Source organism: Megascapheus bottae, unplaced genomic scaffold, assembly GCF_031878675.1.
Source record: "Megascapheus bottae isolate mThoBot1 unplaced genomic scaffold, mThoBot2.hap1 HAP1_SCAFFOLD_405, whole genome shotgun sequence".
NCBI classification, from domain to species: domain Eukaryota; kingdom Metazoa; phylum Chordata; class Mammalia; order Rodentia; family Geomyidae; genus Megascapheus; species Megascapheus bottae.
Window position 1 is genome coordinate 43,780 of NW_028327772.1, and position 18,738 is coordinate 62,517.

Genomic DNA, 18,738 nt, shown 5'->3' on the forward strand with positions numbered 1-18,738 from the left:
CTGCAGGGGGCGTGGCCGGAAGCAGCCCGCCCGCCGCGGGCGTTGAGCGTCTCTCTGTTGCCATGGAGCCCTCGGATCTCGGGAGTCCCCTGGACTGGAGGTCTCAATGGTCCCAGGGTTATGACTATGGCGACACGACGTGGTGGCCGAGCAGCCCCAGCCAGTCCTCCAAGAAGTCTTCGCTGCCGTCCTCCGCCTACTCGGACGCGTACCAGCAGGGGCTGGCGACCCGGCCCCGCCGCCTGGGGCTGCTGTCCCTGTCGCCCACCCCGGAGCCGCAGATGCTACGGCTGCGTCCGGCCTCCCGGCGCAGCCAGGATGTGTCGCACCTGCTCACCTGCGTCTTCCGCAACCTCTACTCGGTGCCGGTGATCGGCGAGGAGCTGGGCGCCAGCCTGGTCCGCACCCGCGGCAGCAGCGACACCCGCCACCAGCAGTTCGTGGAGCAGCTGCAGCAGGTATGTGCGTGTGTGTGCGGAGGTGGGGGGGGGGAAGCCATACAGGGCGGGGCGGGGCCTGAGGCGGAGGGGCGGGGCCTGAGGCACAGGGGCGGGGCCTGAGGCACAGGGGCGGGCCCGGGAGGTTGCAGGAGCGAGATGACAGGAGCTGGGACAGGGCATGGGGCGGGGCAATTGAGTGGGCGTGGCCAAGGCATGGGCGGGGCCAAGGTGGGGCAGCAGGAGTGGAGCAGCTACAGCAGGTGGGGCGGAGCCATACGGGGCCCGGGGAGGGGCCTGGAAGGGGGCGTGGCCGGGACGCCACAGGGGCGGGGCAGGGGCGGAGCCTGGGTCTGCTGGGCGGGGCCTGGTATGGAGGCTGCAGGGTTGAGATGGGCTGGGGCGGGGCCGGGGCATGGGCGGGGCCAAGGTGGGGCAGCAGGAGTGGAGCCCAGAGCCCCACAGGCCCTGCCTCAGTGGACCTCCACCGGTTCCTCCTCTGGAAACACATGGGCCTGGGTCCCCGTTCCTGGCATCCTCAGTGCTCAGGAAGGCTGAGATCTGGAGAGCCTTAACCAGCCTGGTTAGGAAAAGTCTGTGAGACTCCAGTGAACCAATTCAAAACAAAACAAATAAAACCCTGAAGCTGGGTGTGATTCAAGTGGTAGAGCACCAGCCTGGAGCAAACAAAAAAAAAAATGAATGAAAAGAAAAGAATCCTGAGAACTAGTGTCCACTGTTGAACTGCAGAGAAAAACCAGCCAGGCTGGGGAATGGGGCGGCAGGGGGGGCCATCGGGGTGCTCAGGCCTGGCAGGCCTTGCTTTCCAGGAGGCTGAGGTCTGAGGATCAGACTTCCAGGTGAGCCTGGACAGGAAGGTCCGTGAGATTCTTCCCTCTCATGAGCCATCAAAAAGCTGAAGTGGAGCAGTAACTCAAGGGGTAGAGCCTCGTCTTGGGGGCGAAGAAGCTCAGGTGCTGAGTTCAAGCCTCACCAAAATAGTAAAATAAAGAAAAGTGTGCCGGGATGTGGAACTCAGCCTCACTGTGTGCATTCATCGTCCTGTTGGCAGGTGCAGAAGCTGCACAGGCAGCGGCTGGAGGAGGTGGAGAAGTTGGAGAGACACATCATACAGGCCCGAGCTCGGGACCTGGCTGAAACCGAACGGGCCATCAACCAGGCCAGGATGCACTTTCTGGAGCCCCCAGTCAAGCTGCCCCCAGGTGTGTGCAGGAGAGGCTGTCTCCTCCTCCATGGAGTCTTCCTGTGGTATTCTCTTCACTGCCCATTTCTTTTCTTTGGCCGTTCCTGGTGCTTGAACTCAGGGCCAGGGCACTGTTCCTGAGCTTTTATTGTTCGCTCATTCAAGGCTGGGCGCTCTACCACTTGAGCCATGGCTCCGCTTCCAGCTTTTTGTGTGGGTATGGGTGCTTCATTGGAAATAAAAGATCTCACAGAGCTTTCTTGCTGGCTTCCAACTGAGATCCTCAGATCTCAACCTCCTGAGTAGCTACGATGACAGGCGAGAGCCACGGAGCCTCGCAACCCTTTATTTTTATAGTCCTTTATTTATTTATTTTTTTGCTGAAAATTGGGAAAGCCATTTGCAGAGGTGATATCTTCATGACCCATAAAATGCTCCACTTACATTAAAAATCTCCCCAAACCTAGGACCTAACCTACATCCACCAGCCTGTCATCTCAGCTACTCAGGAGGCTGAGACTTGAGGATCATGGTTCAAAGCCAGCCCAGGGAAGGAGACTCCAGCAGACTGTATCTCCCAACAAATAAGAAAAAACAAAAATCAGAAGTGGGTGTGTGGCTCAAATAGGAGAGCATCTGCTACAAGTGGAAAAAGCTAAGCTGCAGTGTGAGACCCTGAGTTCATGCTCCAGTACTGAGTTGCACAAACATATAAATAGCTAAATAAATAAGTACATAAATATGTCAGCTTTTCAAATCAGAAAATCCATATTGACTCAAACCATGGCCTTTCAAGCCCATCCTCATTCTGATTTCATAAAGTCAATTCTTTCTCCTCTCTGGGCCAGAAAATTCCATCCTATCTATTTCTCAATTTTTATTTTTAATGTATGACTATTCTTGAGCCAGTCATGGGGGGTTTTGGATCCCAGGGCTTTGAGGTCTCTCTTGGCTTCCCCCCCTCAAGGACGGTGCTCTACGCCTTGAATCACACCTTCATGTCCAGAATGTTTTTTTTTTACCTGTCCTGGGGTTTGAACTCAAGGCCTGAGCACTGTCCTTGGACTTTCTCAAGGCTACAGCTCTACCACTTGAGCCACAGCACCACTTCTGGCTTTTGCTATGTATGTGGTATACTGAGGAATCGAACCCTTGTCTTCCTGCATGCTAGGTAAGCACTCTACCACTAGGCCACCCTCCCATCCCTCCCCTCTCCTTTTTGCTGGTTGGAGATCAGAGATAAGGAGCTCGAGCATGCGTCTTCTCCAGGTTGGCTTTGAACCACAGATCCTCCAGATCTCAGCCTCCTTCGCAGCTGGGATTCCAGGCCTGAGCTGCTGGCGCCTGACCAGCCACGGGTCTCCCTTTGTCTCCATGCAGTGAAGAGCGTCTTTCGGTGGTGCGTGGACAGTGGCCTGCTGAGAAAACACAACCTGATCTGCCCGGAGGATTACTATAACGACCCCGTGCCATTTTGTCCTGCTCCCAAAGGTACTGCCTCTTCCCAAGCCTGGGGACACTGCCTGTGGTCTGCTTCTAGTATGCCTTGAGCCACAGCTCCACTTCCGGCTTCTTGCTGGCTCACAGGAAATAAAGAAGTCTCCTGGATTTGTTTTCCTGGCTGAGGTTGACTTTGAATGGTAGAGTGCTTGCCTCGCATGCATGAAGCCCTGGGTTCGATTCCTCGGTATTCCACATACACAGAAAAGGCCGGCAGTGGTGCTGTGGTTCAAGTGGTAAGAGTGCTAGCCTTGAGAAAACTCAAGGACAGTGCCCAGACCCTGAGTTCAAGACCCAGGACTGGCCAAAAAAAAGCCGGAAGTCAAAGTGTGGCTCAAGTGGTAGAGCACCCACCTTGAGGGAAAAAGTTAAGGGCACGTACGCATGCGCACACGCACGCACGCGCACACACGCACACACACACACACAAACTCATGTCACGCGCACACACACACACACACACACACACACACACACACACAAACTCATGTCTTCTCGATGGCCTGATAACTCGCTTTTCCACCCTGCTTGATGCTGCAGGCAGTGTCTTCCCTCTGTGTTCAAAATTGAAATTTAACAGCCAGAAGTTGTCTAGACCAAAGAGAAAACCAGACAAGGAGCCAGAAGGCCCGTGTGAGGAGCTCAAGTCTACAGACGAGTCTGACCTCACCCTGGAAAGTTCTGTGTGGGCCTCCATTCGGAAGACCAAACAGAGGGAGATCCAAGAAAATGTCAAGGTTCGTGTGGTGTATGTGTGTCTTTAAATTACTGCGCCAGTCAGTCTTGGGGCTTGAACTCAGGGCACTGTCCCCAAGCTTTGTCTCACACTTGAGCCACAACTCCACTTCCAGCTTTTGTTGGTGGGCCCTTGGAGAGAAGTGTCTCATGGACTTTCCTACCTGGCTGGCCTCCAATCACGATCCTCCATTCCCAGTCTCCTCGGTAGTGAGGACAGGTGTTATGAACCACTAAGACCCTGGTTCTTGACTGAATTTTCTTCTGTGTGTTTTTTTCTTTTTCCTGGCATGTTAAAGAAACCAGGCCTACCCCAAAATAAAAACTGGATGAACCACTTAAGCGTAACACAGAGGCAGCTGGAACGGAGTCTCTTGGCCAGGATGGAGGCCCGGAACCACTTCCTCAGAAATCCCAGGTTTTTCCCTCCTGACACACCTCAGGGAGGCAAATCTCTGATTTTTCCTCCGAAGATACCAGTGCTGTCTGGAGACTCTGTGAGATCATGCCCTGAACGCAGGTACACATTTTTCCCCACCCCGTAACTTGTCTGGAAGTTCCGCCCTTCAGGGTGGGTGAAAGCCCCAGGTCTGGCCTAGAATTTGGGAGACAAGAGAGCAGTATTCAAAACATCACACCTGTCATCCCAGCTCTTCAGGAAGATCTGGAGGATCGTGGTTCAAAACCAACCTGGGTTGGTAAATCCATGAGACTCTCCTTCAATGAACCACCAGAAAACTGGAAGTGGTGCTGTGACTCAAAGTGGTAGAGCCCTAGCCTTGAGTAAAAGAGCCCAGGCCCTGAGTTCAAGTTTCAAGACTGACAAAAATAAATATATTGGGCTGGGAGTTTGGCCTAGTGGTTAAAGTGCTTGCCTAGCATGCACGAAGACCGGGGTTCGATTCCTTGGTACCACATACATAGAAAAAAGCCAGAAGTGGTGCTGAGGCTCAAGTGGTAGAGCTCTAGCCTTGAGAAAGTCCAAGGACAGTGCTCAGGCCCTGAGCTCAAACCCAGGGCTAGAAAAAAAATATATTTTTCCCTCCATTTCTTATTTGTCCATTTTTGTATTTTTCCATTAATAAATGTTACATTTTCTTTGAAGCTATGTGATTTTTTTCCCTTTTGTTTATAACTAACATTCCTTTCTTTTTTTCTAACTAGGTAATATTCCTTTCTTGGTTTTTGTTGTTGTTGTTGGATTTGTCCTGAGAGCAGAAGAGCTCAAGGCTGTAACCCTTTGAGCCACAGCTCCATTTCCAGCTTTTCTGGTGGTTCACTGGAGATAAAAGTCTCATAGACTTCACTGCTGAGGTTGGCTTTGAACCACTGTCCTCCAGATCTCAGACTCCATGAGCCATGGATGACAGCCATTGTGGAATACCTCGTTCCTCTCTTTTTTTTGTTGTATCCCTGTAACGTTTCTTTTGCTTCTTGCTTAGGACTGGGGACTCTTGCTCACAGCACTTGCCTGTGTTTCCTCCTACAGTTGTGCAGACACACCGGTGTTTCTAGCCAAACCCTCCATTGTGTTTTTCACAGATTATGAAATTGGATCCGTTTATGAGGTAGAATGTTTTTTTCTATCAGTCCTAGGGCTTGAACTCAGGGCCCCGTCCCTGAGCTGCTTTTGCTCAAGGCTCGCGCTCTACCACTTGAGCCACAGCTCTACTCCTGGTTGGGGGGGGGTGAGGGGTGGGGATTCATCCATAAAAAAAGAGTCTTGTGGACTTTCCCGGCCCAGGCTGGCTTTGAACCGCGATCCTCAGATCTCAGCTTCTTGAGTAGCTAGGAGGACAGGCGCGAGTCACCACGCCCGGCTCGCTCTCCTCATTTTTTACACTGTTTTTCTTCGGTACTGTGGAATCTTTCCAAAGCCACTGAACACCACAGTGAATCTGATTTCCTGTTTCAAAAATGACAGTGCCATGGCCCCAAGTTCAAGCCCCACAACCTACCAACCAAGACAAAAAAATACAAATATTCCAGGAGCGTGGCTTAGCGGTAGAGTGCTTGCCTAGCATGCACAAAGCCCTGGGTTCGATTCTTTGGTACCACATAGACGGGAAAGAGCCAGAAGTGGTGCTGTGGGCTCAAGGACAGTGCTCAGGCCCTGAGTTCGAGCCCCCAGACAAACACAAAGAAATATAAGCTAATAAAAACAAGAATGCGCTCCCCTCCCTTAGATGACAATTGCTCTGCACAACATGACCACGACCAGCCGCTACCTGCGTGTCCTCCCTCCCTGTACCCCTTATTTCGCTCTGGGGCTGGGTGAGTTCCTGGGAACTTTCTAGATTGCCTCTGGTCGGCCCCTGGTGAAGGGAGGGCCCTTGAGTTTCCTGGGCCTGAGCAATGCCTGCTTTCCCGTCAGTGGGGAGCTGGGGGGCGGGGCACCCTGCTTGAAGGTCACAGTGGGACTTGAACTCAGGGCCTGGGTGTCGTCCCTGAGCCAGTTTGGACTCCAGGGATTCTTGCACTGTGAGCCATCTATGGCGCCACTTCCGGTTCCCCAGTGGAGATGAGAGGGTCTCACGGGGCCCTGCTGGCCTCCACCTGCGATCCTCCGGATCTCAGCCTCCCGGAGGGTGAGAGCAGCACCCGGCGCCGCTCCCCACATCGTCTCCCTCGCTTTGGTGTTGTCACCGTCAGGCATGTTCCCTGGGGTTGGTGGCATGGTGGCTCCTGGGATGGCATGCCAGTACGTGGTTCAGTTCATCCCCGACTGCCTGGGAGACTTCGACGACTTCATCTTAGTGGAGACGCAGTCGGCACACACACTGGTGATCCCGCTCCAGGCCCGGCGGCCCCCGCCCGTGCTCACCTGTGAGTGTTCCAGGGACCAGCCTGGGGGCCCCGTCCGGACCACACACATTTCTGGGGCACAACTGCAGGGTTTCCTCCAGTCTCCCCTTGGAACTTAGTCCTGGGGTTTGAACGCAGGGCCTGGACGCCGTCCCTGAGCTTTCTTTTACTTTGTTGTTCAAGCTTGGTGCTCTACCACTTGAGCCACTGCTCCACTTCTCCTTTTCTTTTGCCAGTCTTGGGGCTTGAACTCAGGGCCTGAGCACTGTCCTTGGGCTTTCTCAAGGCTAGAGCTCTACCACTTGAGCTACAGCACCACTTTCAGCTTTTTCTGTGTGTAGGGTACCCAGGAATCGAACCCGGGTCTTCGTGCATGCTAGGCAAGCACTCTACCACTAAGCCAAACTCCCAGCCCCTCTCCCTGACATTTTCTTCCTGCCCCAGGCTGGCTTCGAGCCGTGATCCTTCAGATCTCAGCCTCCTCGGGTAGCTAGAATGGCAGGCGGGAGCCACGAGCGCCGTGGAATCTCGAAGGCTCACGTTCTGTCGTCACAGCTACTCAAGAGGCTGTGGTGTGGAGGATCACAGTTCAAGGCCAGCCTGGGTCAATTAAAAGGTCCGTGAGACGCTTCCTCTCCAGTAAAACCACTCAGAAATAGCCAGACGTGGCACTGTGGCTCCACGTGGTAGACCATCAGGCCTTGAACCAAAAGAAGCTCAGGGACAGTGGCCTAGGTCACGAGTTCAAGTCCCACCACCGACCATAAAACATAACACCAAAAGTCCGCGGAGCTGTGTGGCATGGCACCAGCCTTGAGCAGCTGGCAAGGCCCCTGAGTTCAGATCCCCACACTGCCCACCCACCAGACTTCTGGGCAGTCACCAGGGGTAACCCGTCTCCCCCCCACCCATCCTTCCTTCCACCCGGGGCCTGGTGGCAGTGTGTCCCGTGCTAGACTGTGGCTACTGCCTCATTGGGGGCGTGAAGGTGACACGATTTGTCTGCAAGAACGTGGGCTTCAGCTTGGGCAAGTTCTGCATTATGCCCCGGAGAAGCTGGCCGCCACCCTGCTTCCGGGTAAGTGGGCAGACTGCGCTTCCCGCACCCCAAAAGAAAAGAAAAAGACCCGGCCTGACCCAGCAGCGACTGGGATGAGAAACACAGCAGAGGGCGGGAGCCGGGGGCTCCTGTCCGGCCCTCTGTGTCCCCAGAGGGTGGAGGGAGACTGGCGTTGTGCATGGTGGAACCCACGGCTGTCCCCCCTCCACTGTCCCCCCTCCCCCGCCCCCCACTGGGGCCCTGTGTCTTCCTGCTTCTCTCCAAGGCTGTCGCAATCAGTGGCTTGGTGGAGCAACCGCCTTTTGGGGTCACACCCTCTGTGTTCGAGTTGTCACCTGGATTTGCCATATTACTGGAGGTGAGTTTAAGTAGTGCCAAGTCACTGCCCTGAGCTATTCCCCCTCCTTGCCCTCCCTCCCTCCCCTCCCCCCAGCTCATTCCTCCATGCCACTCCTGGGTCTCGAACTCAGGGCCTGAGCACTGTCCTTGGACTTTCTCAAGGCTAGCGCTCTACCACTTGAGCTTCAGCACCACTTCCGGCTTTTGCTATGTATGTGGTACCGAGGACTCGAACCCGGATTGTGGGGGCAAGGGGGCTGCGGAGAGAAGAGGGAGAAAAATGGTTGGGGGGATCTTGGGGTACAGGGGGTGTAATGGCCCCGTCTCCCCCCCCCAGGTCCTGTTCCTCCCCACCTCCCTGGGGAGGGTGGAGCAGACCTATCTGGTGGTGTGTGACAACTGCCAGATCAAGGAGCTGGTGATCAGAGGTGGGTGCACCCCAAAACCCAGACTTATGCCCCCCACTTCTGCTGTGGCACCCGGCTCCGGCCAGGCCTTGCATGCACCAGGCTAGGGGGTCCCCAGGCTGTAGGGGGGTCTGGAGTGGGGTGCTGTTTGTGTAGGAACCGGACAGCTGGTCGCTCTGGATCTCATTTACATCTCTGGTGAGAAAAGTAAACCCGAACCCGGGGAGCTGACGGACCTGACGGCCCAACACTTCATCCGCTTTGAGCCCGAGAACCCCCAGACCACCTCGAAGAAACTCCTGATCATCAGGAATGCCACGTGAGCCTCTTGGCTTTCCCCATTCCCTCCCCCAAGGGGAGGCTGGCCTCGAACCCCACAGCCAGCCACCCAGCTCTTTCCAATCAAACTGACATGGTAGCAGCAGAATCTCCTGAGTGGATCATTGTCGCTGAGGGGGTGGAGAGATGGGGATCCCCCTTTAATACAGCCACGAGTGTAACCTGCCAAGCGTGGAGTGGGGAAGAACTTTCTAGAATCTTCTAGAACCTTCTAGATACTTCCAGGGTCTTCCAGAACCTTCCAAGATCTCCCAGAATATCGGAGATTTTTCCACGATGTGACCCCTAGGCCATCGCTGTCATGGTTGTTCTCGCAGGCACGTGGAATTGGTCTTCCACTGGCAGATCATGCAACCCAACCTGAAGCCTCTCATGCCCGGAGAAACCTATAGTATGGAAAACATCAAATGCAACCCGGACAAAGAGACAGCCTTCTCCATTGTGCCAGAGAAGGGGACCCTCAACCCCCACACAGACCACGAGTTCATCCTCAACTTCTCCCCTTACGAGGTGCAGTTGCTGGTGGTATGATTTGGAGTGTGTGTGTGTCACCGGGATTTGAACTCAGGCCCTGGGCACTGTCCCTGAGTTCTTTTCTTTTTGCTCAAGGTGAGTGCTCTATCACTTTTGAGACACATATGGCGCCACTTGTAGTTTTCTGGTGGTTTTCCTGGGAGATAAGAGTCTCACCGACTTGCCTGCCCTTGGCTGGCTTCGAACCACGATCCTCCAGACCTCAGCCTCCTGAGTCACTGAGCCGCGTAGCCCTGAGTTGCTTGGTTTTTTTTAAAGGCCTCTTTGGTGGCCAGGCTGAGGTGGAAGAGTCCTCACCCTGGTTTCCAGCCTTCTAGAACTCTCCTCAGCCCAGCTCTTGGCAGGCAGGTGATTTGACGGCTCCATTTTCTCTTGCAGGTGAGATTGTTCCACAGCGTTCTACAGATGGTTCTAGAAGATATCCCAGAGCCCTTGAGGTGAGCTGGCCTTGAAGGGGCCACCCCATGCCTGGGGTGGGTCTGCTGGACCAGAGGGAGCTGTGACACCTCGGATTCCCAGCATGGCTTGCGTGCTGCTTCTGGGATTTGAACTCAGGGCCTGAGCTCTGTCTCTGAGCTCTTCAGCTCAAGGCTGGTGCTCTACCACTTGAGCCACAGCACCACATCTGGTTTTCTGATGGTTCCTTGGAGATATGAGTTTCACAGACTTCCCTGCCCTGGCTGGCTTTGAACCGTGGTCCTCAGATCTCAGCCTCCTGAGTAGCTGGGATGCCAGGATCACCCTGGATTTTTCCAGAAGGGCTGAAGACCGGGGAGGGGCGGGCGCTGTGTGGGGTTCACACTGCCTCGTGTGGGGTGTGCAGCTCGGAGGCGGAGAGCCTGGAGGAGCAGCCCCACTACGTGGACAACGTGATCGTGCTGGAGATCGAGGCCAAGGGGCGCGGGGAACCCTTCCAGGTTCTCCTCGACCCCTACGCGCTCATCCTCCCCGGACAGACCTACATCGGGACCAGTGTGAAGAAGGCCTTCAAGGTGGGGCACCCGGGGGAGGCCCTGGGCAGTGGGGGCTCGGCGCCCAGGCCCAGGGTTCAAATCCCGCGGCCTCCCCTCCGGCGGCGGCAAGCAGGGGCGTTGCGTTTCAGATGTGGAACAACAGCAAGTCCCGCATCCGGTACCTGTGGAGCAAGATCAGCGACAGCTGCATCCTCGAGGTGCAGCCCTGCTCCGGCCTCATAGGTGAGCCGCCGCGGGGTCCCCACGGGCGCCCCCACACCTTGGAGTCAACGCCAGCCGCGGCCTGGGGAGCTGGGCAGAGACAGAGGAGACAGGCCCTGGATGCAACTTCCTCCTCCTCCTCCTCCTCTTCCTACCTTTCCAGTCCTTGAACTCGTGGCCTTGAGCCCTCCCTTGGCTTCTCCTCTTTACTCAAGGCCGGGGCCCCCACTCCCAGCCTGTTGCCAGCGGGTGGTGGGCTGGGGGTCCCCGACCTCTCTGTCTTGCTGGACTCTGGACCCCCATCTCGGCCTCCTGTGTGGCCAGGATGACAGGGGAGCCCGTCATCCCCCCCCGCTCCTCCCCCCACCCCTCACCTGTCCCCCCTCTCCATCCAGAGCCCAACGAGGTGGCGGAGTTGGAGCTGAACCTGACGAGCAGCGTCCCAGGCCCGGTCAGCAGGGACCTGCTGTGTGAGATCAGAGATTCCGCCACGCCGGTCGTGCTGCACATTGAAGCTGCCTTTAAGGTGGGGTGCAGTGGAGGGGGCCCCGGGGTGAGGGATGGGGTACATGGAGGGGTAGGGGGAGGCACTCAGGCCTGTCTGCAAGCTGGCAATCTGCTAGCCCTCCCCACACACACACAGGGGCCCTCGCTGGTCATCAACGTCTCGGCTGTCCAGTTCGGCCTCCTCCGCCTGGGCCAGAGAGTCACCAGCATTGTGCAAATCCAGAATGTCAGCCAGCTGCCCGCCACCTGGCACCTGGCGGAGAGCCGGGTCTGCCTGGAGGAGCGGCAGGAGGAGGTGAGCCAGGGCCTCGGGCGACCGCCGGGCTGCCTGGGTTCCAGCCCTTGCACACACTCTCCCACATACACACCCGCAGCTCCCATCTGTCCTACAATGCTTTGGCAGTGCCATCTGGTCACAGGTCTGTGGGGGAAAGCGGAGTGGTGGCTCAAATGGTAGAACACCCCAGGGTTCAGTGGACAAGCGAAGGGACCGGCATGCCCAACGAACACTCCACCGGCTCTAATCGCCTGTCTCCCTCGGCATCCGGCCAGGTGTCCCCCTTTGACATCGAGCCCTCCAGCGGCCTGCTTCCCCCGCTGGCTGAGTGCCGTGTGGCCATCAGCCTGGACGCCTCCCTCTGCCAGCGTCTGCAGACGGTGCTGGAGCTGAAGGTGGAGAATGGAGTCGGCAGGTACGAAGCCAGGGTGTTGCTGTTCTCTCAGGAGGCTGAGATCTGGAGGATCTCGGTTCAAAGCCAGGCCTGGGACAGGGAGGCCTGTGCAGCTCCAGTGAATTGGCAAGGCTTCATTTCCTCAAGGCTGGGGCTCCACCACTTGAGCCACGACGCCATGTCTGGTTTTCTGGTGATTCATTAGCGACGAGAGTCTTGGGGACTTTCCTTCCCCGGGGTGGCTGGGAACCGCGCTCCTCCAGATCTCAGATCTGTGTGGCTGGGGTGACGCGCCCCCCCTTTTCCTGTGCTGCAGCTATCTCCCCGTGTATGCAGAGGTGCAGGTACCCCACGTTTATCTGAAGAGCAGCCACGTGGAGCTGGGCCAGCTGTACCTGGGCGTGCCCACGAAGACTTCCATTTTCCTGGTTAATGGCACTCTCCTGCCCACCCGCTTCCACTGGGGCAAGGTGGGTACAGTCTGCGTGGTTCCGGCGGGAAAGCACCTGAGTTCAAGCCCAAGGAGGGACACACACACACACACACACACGACAGAAAAAAACAAGCGCCGGTGGCTCACACTTGTCATCTTAGCTGCCCAGAAGACTGAGATCTGAGGATCGTGGTTCAAAGCCAGCCTGGGTAGGAAAAATCCATGAGATTCCCAGCTCCAGGGAACTACCAGAAAACCAGAAGTAGGGCTGTGGCTCAAGTGGTAGAGCGTCAGCCTTGAGCAAAAGGAGCTCAGGGACAGCGCCCAGGCTCTGAGTTCAAGCTCCAGGACAAGAAGAAAGAAGAAAGAGGAGGAGGAGGAAGAAGGGGAGGGGGAGGAGGGGGAGGAGGGGGAGGAGGACGAGTGCAGCTTCTTAAATGAACAAAACATCTACCACTTGAGCCCCAGTGCCACTTTCAACATTTGTCTGGCGGTTCCCTGGAGATGAGAGCCTCAAAGACTTTCCTGCCCAGGCTGGCTTTGAACTACAATCCTCCCATTTCAGCCTCCTGAGTGGCTAGGATGATCTATCTGAATGCCTGAGGCATTCTGGGAACCCTGTGAGACCTTACTGACCCATCACTGGTTCCTTCCCCAGCTTCTGGGGACCCAAGCCAGCCTGTGTTCAGCCACTGTCACCCCCAAACACGGCTTCCTGGGCCCCAGTGAAGAACTCCAGCTCAGCTTCGAGTTGACTGCCTACACCCAAGTGAGTCAGGAGTCTCACGGACTTTCCCACCCGGGCGGGCTTCGAACCTCCATCCTCCCTGCCTCCTCTGTAGCCTGCCACAGCACTGGGCGTGCTTTTTTGGTTGCTGTTTTGTTATTTCCTCTGTAGGAAGAGCTGATGGACCTCGTCCTTCCTTGCCGCGTGTCTGGCCTGAAAAAGCCCCTGGCACTGGGCATTTCCGGAAAACCCCGGGGACTGGAAGTGACTATTGCTGTCTCCGTAGAGGGCTCTGAGAGCAGGTAAGTCCAGAGCAAGAGGGATTACAGAAAGGACTAACGTTGAGCTGTGTCCTCTCTCCCGCCCAGCTGATGCTTTTTATTATTGTCTTTGCGTGCACACGCTAGTCCCAGGACTTGAACTCAGGGCCTGGGCGTTGAACCTGAGCTGCTTTAACTCAAGGCTCGCTCCCTACCCCTTGAGCCACAGCACCACTTGTGGTTTCTTGGTGGTTCACTGGAGATCAGAGTTCCACAGACTCTTCCTGCCCAGGCTGGCTTTGAACCACGATCCCCACACCCTAGTCCCCAGTGGAGGGAGCCACTGGAACCCCGTGGGCCAGCTTCCTCGGGGCAGGTCCAGGTCTGAGTGGCCGACATTGGGTCTGGGGACGATGAGAAGCTTGTGTTTTCAGCGCCAAGCAGTGCCCGTGCCCGCCCGAGGAGCTGTATCTGGACTTCGGCTCTCAGGTACCACTGAGGACACGAGTCCACGGCCATCTCATCCTGACCAACCTCTCCCCAATCCGCACCCCCTTCATCCTCAACTTCGAGAACTTCGGGAGCCCCGAGGATAGCCTCAGCAGGAAGGCCCCTCTGTGAGTCCCAGGATTCCTTTTTTTTTTTTTTTTAATTTAGCCAGTCCCGGGGTTTGAACTCAGGGCCTAGGCACTGTCCCTCAGCTTCTTTTCCTCAAGGCTGGCGCTCTACCACTGAAGCCACAGTGGATGTAGTACTGAGGAATGGAACCCAGGGCTTCATGCATGCTAGGCAAGCACTCTACCGCTAGGACAAACTCCCAGTCCCAGCCTCTCTCTGATTGGTCACCTTGGGCATGCCTCCCTGGAGTTTCTGTCTGATTGGTCATTATCCTAGCCATGTGTCCTCAGGGACTGTCTCTGATTGGTCCTCAGCTGGGTCCCTGGGCCTTTGTCTGATTGGTCATCCAGTGAACCACTCAAAAACCAAAAGTGATGCTGTGGTTCAAGTGGTAGAGTGGGGGGGGGGGGGAAAGGACTAGAAAGAGACCGTACGGAGAAAGTGGCCCTGATGGCTCACACACACCTATAACCCTAGCTGTCACAGTGCAAAATCAGCCCCCAGGGGCGAGAGTCCATGAGACTCTTCCTTTGCAAAGAAGCATTTTGGAATCATTATAGCACCAAGCCTTGAGCAAAAAAAAGAAGCACAGGGACAGTCCCCACGCCCAGAGTTCAAGCCCTGTGACTGGTGGTTCACAGGAGATCAGAGGCTCAGGGACTTTCCTGCCCGGGCTGGATTTGAACTGAGATTGGCATATGCTGCCAACCCAATTGATGCCATTCTTTGTCTCTTGTCTGTGAAGCCCTGATATGTCTCCTGCTCTGCTAAAGACAGCACGGATCCAAGAAGGACTGGCGAAACGTGAGATACTGGGTGAGAGACCTCAGAGTGGGAACAATTGGGGCTTTGTCACCAGCGCTCTACCACTTGAGCCACATCTCCACATCTGGTTTTCTGGTGGCTCCTTGGAGATAAGAGTCTGGCGGGCACTTTCCTTCCCTGCTGGGCTGGCTTTGAACCTTGAGCCTCCAGATCTCAGTCTCCTGAGTAGCCAGGACGACAAGTGTGAGGCACTGGTACCACCTGGCCTTGATTTTCTTTGGTGTGTTTTTTGTGGATGTGTGCGCGTGTGTGCTTTTACTGGGACTTGAACTCAGGGCTTGCTTGCTCTCTCCCCAAAGCTTTTTTTTATTTTTGCCAGTCCTGGGGCTTGAACTCAGGGCCTGAGCACTGTCCTTGGGCTTTCTCAAGACTATAACTCTACCACTTGAGCCACAGCACCATTTCTGCCTTTTTCTCTTTACGTGGTACTGGGGAATTGAACCCAGGGCTTTATGCATGCTAGGCCACGCTTCTGGCCGCCCCCCATTTTTCTTTCTTTTGGGTGTGTGTGGGGGGGGGCTATCCCTCACTGGATATAAGAGCGGTGGGGTCCATTCCCTGCATTCCCTCTGGCAGGTTTCATGGAGAACATGCTCTCTCACGGGAAAGGGGCCGCCTTCTTTGCCCACGCGTCACAGGGCATGCTGGGCGCCTACCAGCAGCTGCGGATTAAAATCACAGCCTGTGCCAACATGTGGGGCGAGTACTGGGACAACCTCACCTGCATGGTGAGGCCGCATGCGCATCCTGGGGGTTGTGGTTTGTGTTTCTGTCAGTCCTGGGGCTTGAACTGGGGGGCCGGGGTGCTGTCCCTGAGCCCAGGGACATGTATATGCACATGTATATATATACATACACACCTGGATGGATGTATATATGTGCATATACACATGTTCATGTATGTACACACATGTACACGCGTGTCTATATACATGTGTGTGTGTGTCTATACATGGCGCCACCTCCTTGGAGATGCGAATTTTCCTACCTGGGCTGGCTTTGAACCCACGATGCTCCAGATCTCAGTCTCCCTGCAGAGCGAGGGCGAGGGGTGGGAATTCGGTGCCTGCCGCAACCTCTGGAGCTCGAGGCCCCGGTGACCGGGGCGGGATGGGCACCCTACACTCCCCCCCCCCACCACTAGAACCTTCCTAACCCCCCCACCACCCACCACGGGAGGGAGGGGGCGAGGGAGGGGCAGGCGGGATGCTCAGTGGAGACAGAGGAAGCTCGGCCTCGTGCCTGCACCGGCAGGCGCACGTGCTGACACACGCACACGCACGCACACGCATGCGCAGACCTACACACGCAGGCGCAGATCTACACACGCATGCGCAGACAGACACGCATGCTAAAACACACGCATGCGCCGAGTCGCACGCGCGCGCAGATCGACACACGCGCGCGCAGATCGACACACGCATGCGCGGATACGACACACGCATGCGCAGAAGGTTCACACTCGCACGCGCAGCTAGACACCCGAGCAGGTACGCATGCGCACACACAAATTGCTCGACGGCATCACGGCATCAGGCTAGAAAATCGGCTGAGGTAGGAAGGAGTACAGAGACGCCCCCCCTCGTCCCCCCTCACCCCGCCCCGGGAAGGAGGGGTGGAAGGCTCGGGGGGAGGCGCAGGGCGGCGCGGGCTGGGCTGGGTGACGAGGCCCCCCCGTGCGTGCGTTCGCAGGTGGGAGACCTGCCCCCCTCCGTCATCCCCGTGCACATGGCGGCCGCGGGCTGCCCCATCAGCTCCATGAGGACCTCCTACTACACGGCCGGCCACTTCCCGAAGGAGCCCGTGGTCCGGTGAGATCCCGAGCACGGCGGCCGCGGGCGGAACCACGCGGGGTCGCCCTGACCGGGGAGGGGATCAGCCGTTCCCGGAGTCCAGGCCCGAAGGAGAAGGCGGGCTGAGGCGTTGTGGAATCCATTCTCCTGCAGGTTCGGGACCCAGGTCTCGGGGGGCAAGGCAATCACCCGAACCATCCGCCTGAATAACTCCAGCCCCTGTGGTGAGACACCCCCGGAATCCTGGGTATCAAGGGGGAGCCCCCACAAAGCATTCTCCTGCCGGGGCATCCCAGCGCCTCAGGAGGCTGAGAACTGGAGGATCACAGTTCAAAGCCAGCCCCAGGAGCAGGAAAGTTCAAGAGATTCTCACCTCCAGTGAACCACCAGAACACTGGAGGTGGCACTGTGGCTCAGTCTTGAAGCAGAGAGGCTCGGGGACAGCTCCCAGGCCTTGAGTTCAAGTTCCACCACTGATGGGAGAGGCTGGGGCGGGGGGGGGGGGGGGGGGGGGGGGGAGACAAAGAAAGACGAGAGAGGCCTTTCCCAGCTCTGACTCAGGGAGAACACCCTTCCCCTCGGCCACAGACATCCGGCTAGACTGGGAGACCTTTCTCCCCGAGCACAGTAGAGAGCATCTTCTAGAACTGTTGGTGTTCTACGGGCCTCGGTTTCCCCTGCGGGACCTGGAGGGAAATGAGCTGGTGTGCTCCGAGAGCTCTGAGACCAGCACCGCCTGGCTTCCCAGCAGCCCGTCCAACATGTCCGAGTCCAGCCACGCAGGGTCGATGTTGGTCAGTCCTAGGTCGGAGGTGTGTGTGGGGGGGACAGGACCACGGACAGCCATGGAGCCCCCACGGAGCCCTCCCTGCCTCCCTCCCATGACAGGTAGAAGGCAGCTCCTGCGCCCCCACCCAGGCCACAGAGCCCATCATCTCCGTCATCCTAAAGGGTCACGAGGGGGTGCCCACGAATCAGGTGTTTTCCATCCACCCACGGCAGGTGGTGAGCCGGCGGGAAGGGAGGGCGCTGTGGGTGGGCTGGGGGGAGGGCAGCCAGTGAGCAAGTACCAAGGCCCCTCCCCACCCCGGCCAGGTGGTGCCCGCTGGGGGCAAGAGCACGATCCACATCTCCTTCACCCCCCTGACACTGGGCTCCCACGAGATGCATAAGGTGGAGTGCACAGGCTATGCCCTGGGCTTCATGAGCCTGGACCGTGAGGTGAGTCTTCCTGCCCGCTTAACGCTGACCATGACCCCTGACCTCCGATCTCAACTGGAAGTCACAGCCCCGCCCCCCAATCCGGGAAGCACCAGGAATTGCCCATGATTGGGTGATGGATGGATGACTGGGTGAATGAGTGATGGCTTGATGGATGATTGGGAGATGGATGGATGGGAGCTGGGTGACTGGGAGATGGATTGATTAGATGACTGGGGGATGGATGGGTGGGTGACGTGATGGATCGTAGGTGGAGAGAGAGCTCCCGGGGCGGGTCCACCGCCTACAGGACTTCGACGTGGACCCTCTGAGGTTCGAGCTCCACGGCTACGTGAGGCGAGCCGAGTGAGTGAACCCCCTCCCTCAGCCCGCTCCCCTTTCGGGACATCCCAGGGGAAGGTGGCCCTGGCAGGGACAGTGAGCCCCAGGTCCCCCCCTTCTCCCCTGCAGGTTAAGCGTGGAGCTGGACTCCAGCGGCCACTTGGAATTCCGATGCCAGGCCAGCGATCTCATCCCCAAAGAGGCCTGGGCCGGGGTGAGCGGGTGGCCCACTCCTGCCCAGCCTGGCTCATGGGGTGCCCGGGGGACACAGACCTCACACGCCTGAACCTCCTGTCAGGTGGTGAGCGAGCGGCTGATCACGCGCCACCTCAGGCTGATCAACACCACAGACATCCCACAACACTTCCGCATCCGGGCCTCCAGCCCTTTCACCATCTCTCAGGACGTGTCTGAGGCCAGGCTGGGACGCAGAGTCAGCCGGGAGCGCGACCGTGGGGTGGTGGAGCTGGCAGGGAAGCTGCTGGCTCTGCCCGCCCAGGAGAACATGCAGGTGAGGGAGGGCGTCTGCAGGGCTGGCTTCAGGGCCTAGACCACACCCCCATGCTTTGCATATGCAGAGCACTCCACACTGTGCAATTTACATATTCATGACACCCCTCCCAGTGCAATTTACATATGCATGAGCAGCGCGCACGGGCTCAGGAGGGCTGTAGAATTGTACTCTCCTTCTTGGTTGCTCGGTCTTTGTCTCTCCCTCCTAGACTTTCTGTATCTCTGTGTCTGTCTCTGCCTCTGACTTTATTTTCCTCCTCTGTCCCTCTCCCTTCTCTCCTTTTTTCCTCCATTTGCTCTTCTGTTTTTCTTTT

At 57.1% G+C, this 18,738-nt stretch overlaps 1 protein-coding gene across 1 annotated transcript in view; it reads left to right on the forward strand.

Annotated features, from left to right (window-relative positions):
- Nucleotides 1-18,738, forward strand: part of Dlec1 (DLEC1 cilia and flagella associated protein) — a 21,426-nt gene continuing 2,688 nt past the window's right edge. The window contains exons 1-33 of the mRNA XM_090327966.1: nucleotides 1-458; nucleotides 1,510-1,660; nucleotides 3,022-3,132; nucleotides 3,682-3,878; nucleotides 4,176-4,396; nucleotides 5,366-5,444; nucleotides 6,063-6,150; nucleotides 6,529-6,702; nucleotides 7,623-7,759; nucleotides 8,007-8,099; nucleotides 8,418-8,508; nucleotides 8,644-8,806; nucleotides 9,144-9,336; nucleotides 9,739-9,797; nucleotides 10,184-10,352; nucleotides 10,463-10,556; nucleotides 10,931-11,061; nucleotides 11,179-11,337; nucleotides 11,595-11,734; nucleotides 12,030-12,183; nucleotides 12,805-12,915; nucleotides 13,045-13,175; nucleotides 13,568-13,750; nucleotides 14,497-14,567; nucleotides 15,153-15,304; nucleotides 16,269-16,387; nucleotides 16,523-16,593; nucleotides 16,958-17,163; nucleotides 17,258-17,374; nucleotides 17,465-17,590; nucleotides 17,841-17,935; nucleotides 18,041-18,125; nucleotides 18,210-18,422. Coding sequence (XP_090184092.1) covers nucleotides 63-458; nucleotides 1,510-1,660; nucleotides 3,022-3,132; nucleotides 3,682-3,878; nucleotides 4,176-4,396; nucleotides 5,366-5,444; nucleotides 6,063-6,150; nucleotides 6,529-6,702; nucleotides 7,623-7,759; nucleotides 8,007-8,099; nucleotides 8,418-8,508; nucleotides 8,644-8,806; nucleotides 9,144-9,336; nucleotides 9,739-9,797; nucleotides 10,184-10,352; nucleotides 10,463-10,556; nucleotides 10,931-11,061; nucleotides 11,179-11,337; nucleotides 11,595-11,734; nucleotides 12,030-12,183; nucleotides 12,805-12,915; nucleotides 13,045-13,175; nucleotides 13,568-13,750; nucleotides 14,497-14,567; nucleotides 15,153-15,304; nucleotides 16,269-16,387; nucleotides 16,523-16,593; nucleotides 16,958-17,163; nucleotides 17,258-17,374; nucleotides 17,465-17,590; nucleotides 17,841-17,935; nucleotides 18,041-18,125; nucleotides 18,210-18,422 — 4,680 coding nt within the window. The 5' untranslated portion in view covers nucleotides 1-62. The remainder of the gene's footprint in view (nucleotides 459-1,509; nucleotides 1,661-3,021; nucleotides 3,133-3,681; nucleotides 3,879-4,175; nucleotides 4,397-5,365; nucleotides 5,445-6,062; nucleotides 6,151-6,528; nucleotides 6,703-7,622; nucleotides 7,760-8,006; nucleotides 8,100-8,417; nucleotides 8,509-8,643; nucleotides 8,807-9,143; nucleotides 9,337-9,738; nucleotides 9,798-10,183; nucleotides 10,353-10,462; nucleotides 10,557-10,930; nucleotides 11,062-11,178; nucleotides 11,338-11,594; nucleotides 11,735-12,029; nucleotides 12,184-12,804; nucleotides 12,916-13,044; nucleotides 13,176-13,567; nucleotides 13,751-14,496; nucleotides 14,568-15,152; nucleotides 15,305-16,268; nucleotides 16,388-16,522; nucleotides 16,594-16,957; nucleotides 17,164-17,257; nucleotides 17,375-17,464; nucleotides 17,591-17,840; nucleotides 17,936-18,040; nucleotides 18,126-18,209; nucleotides 18,423-18,738) is intronic.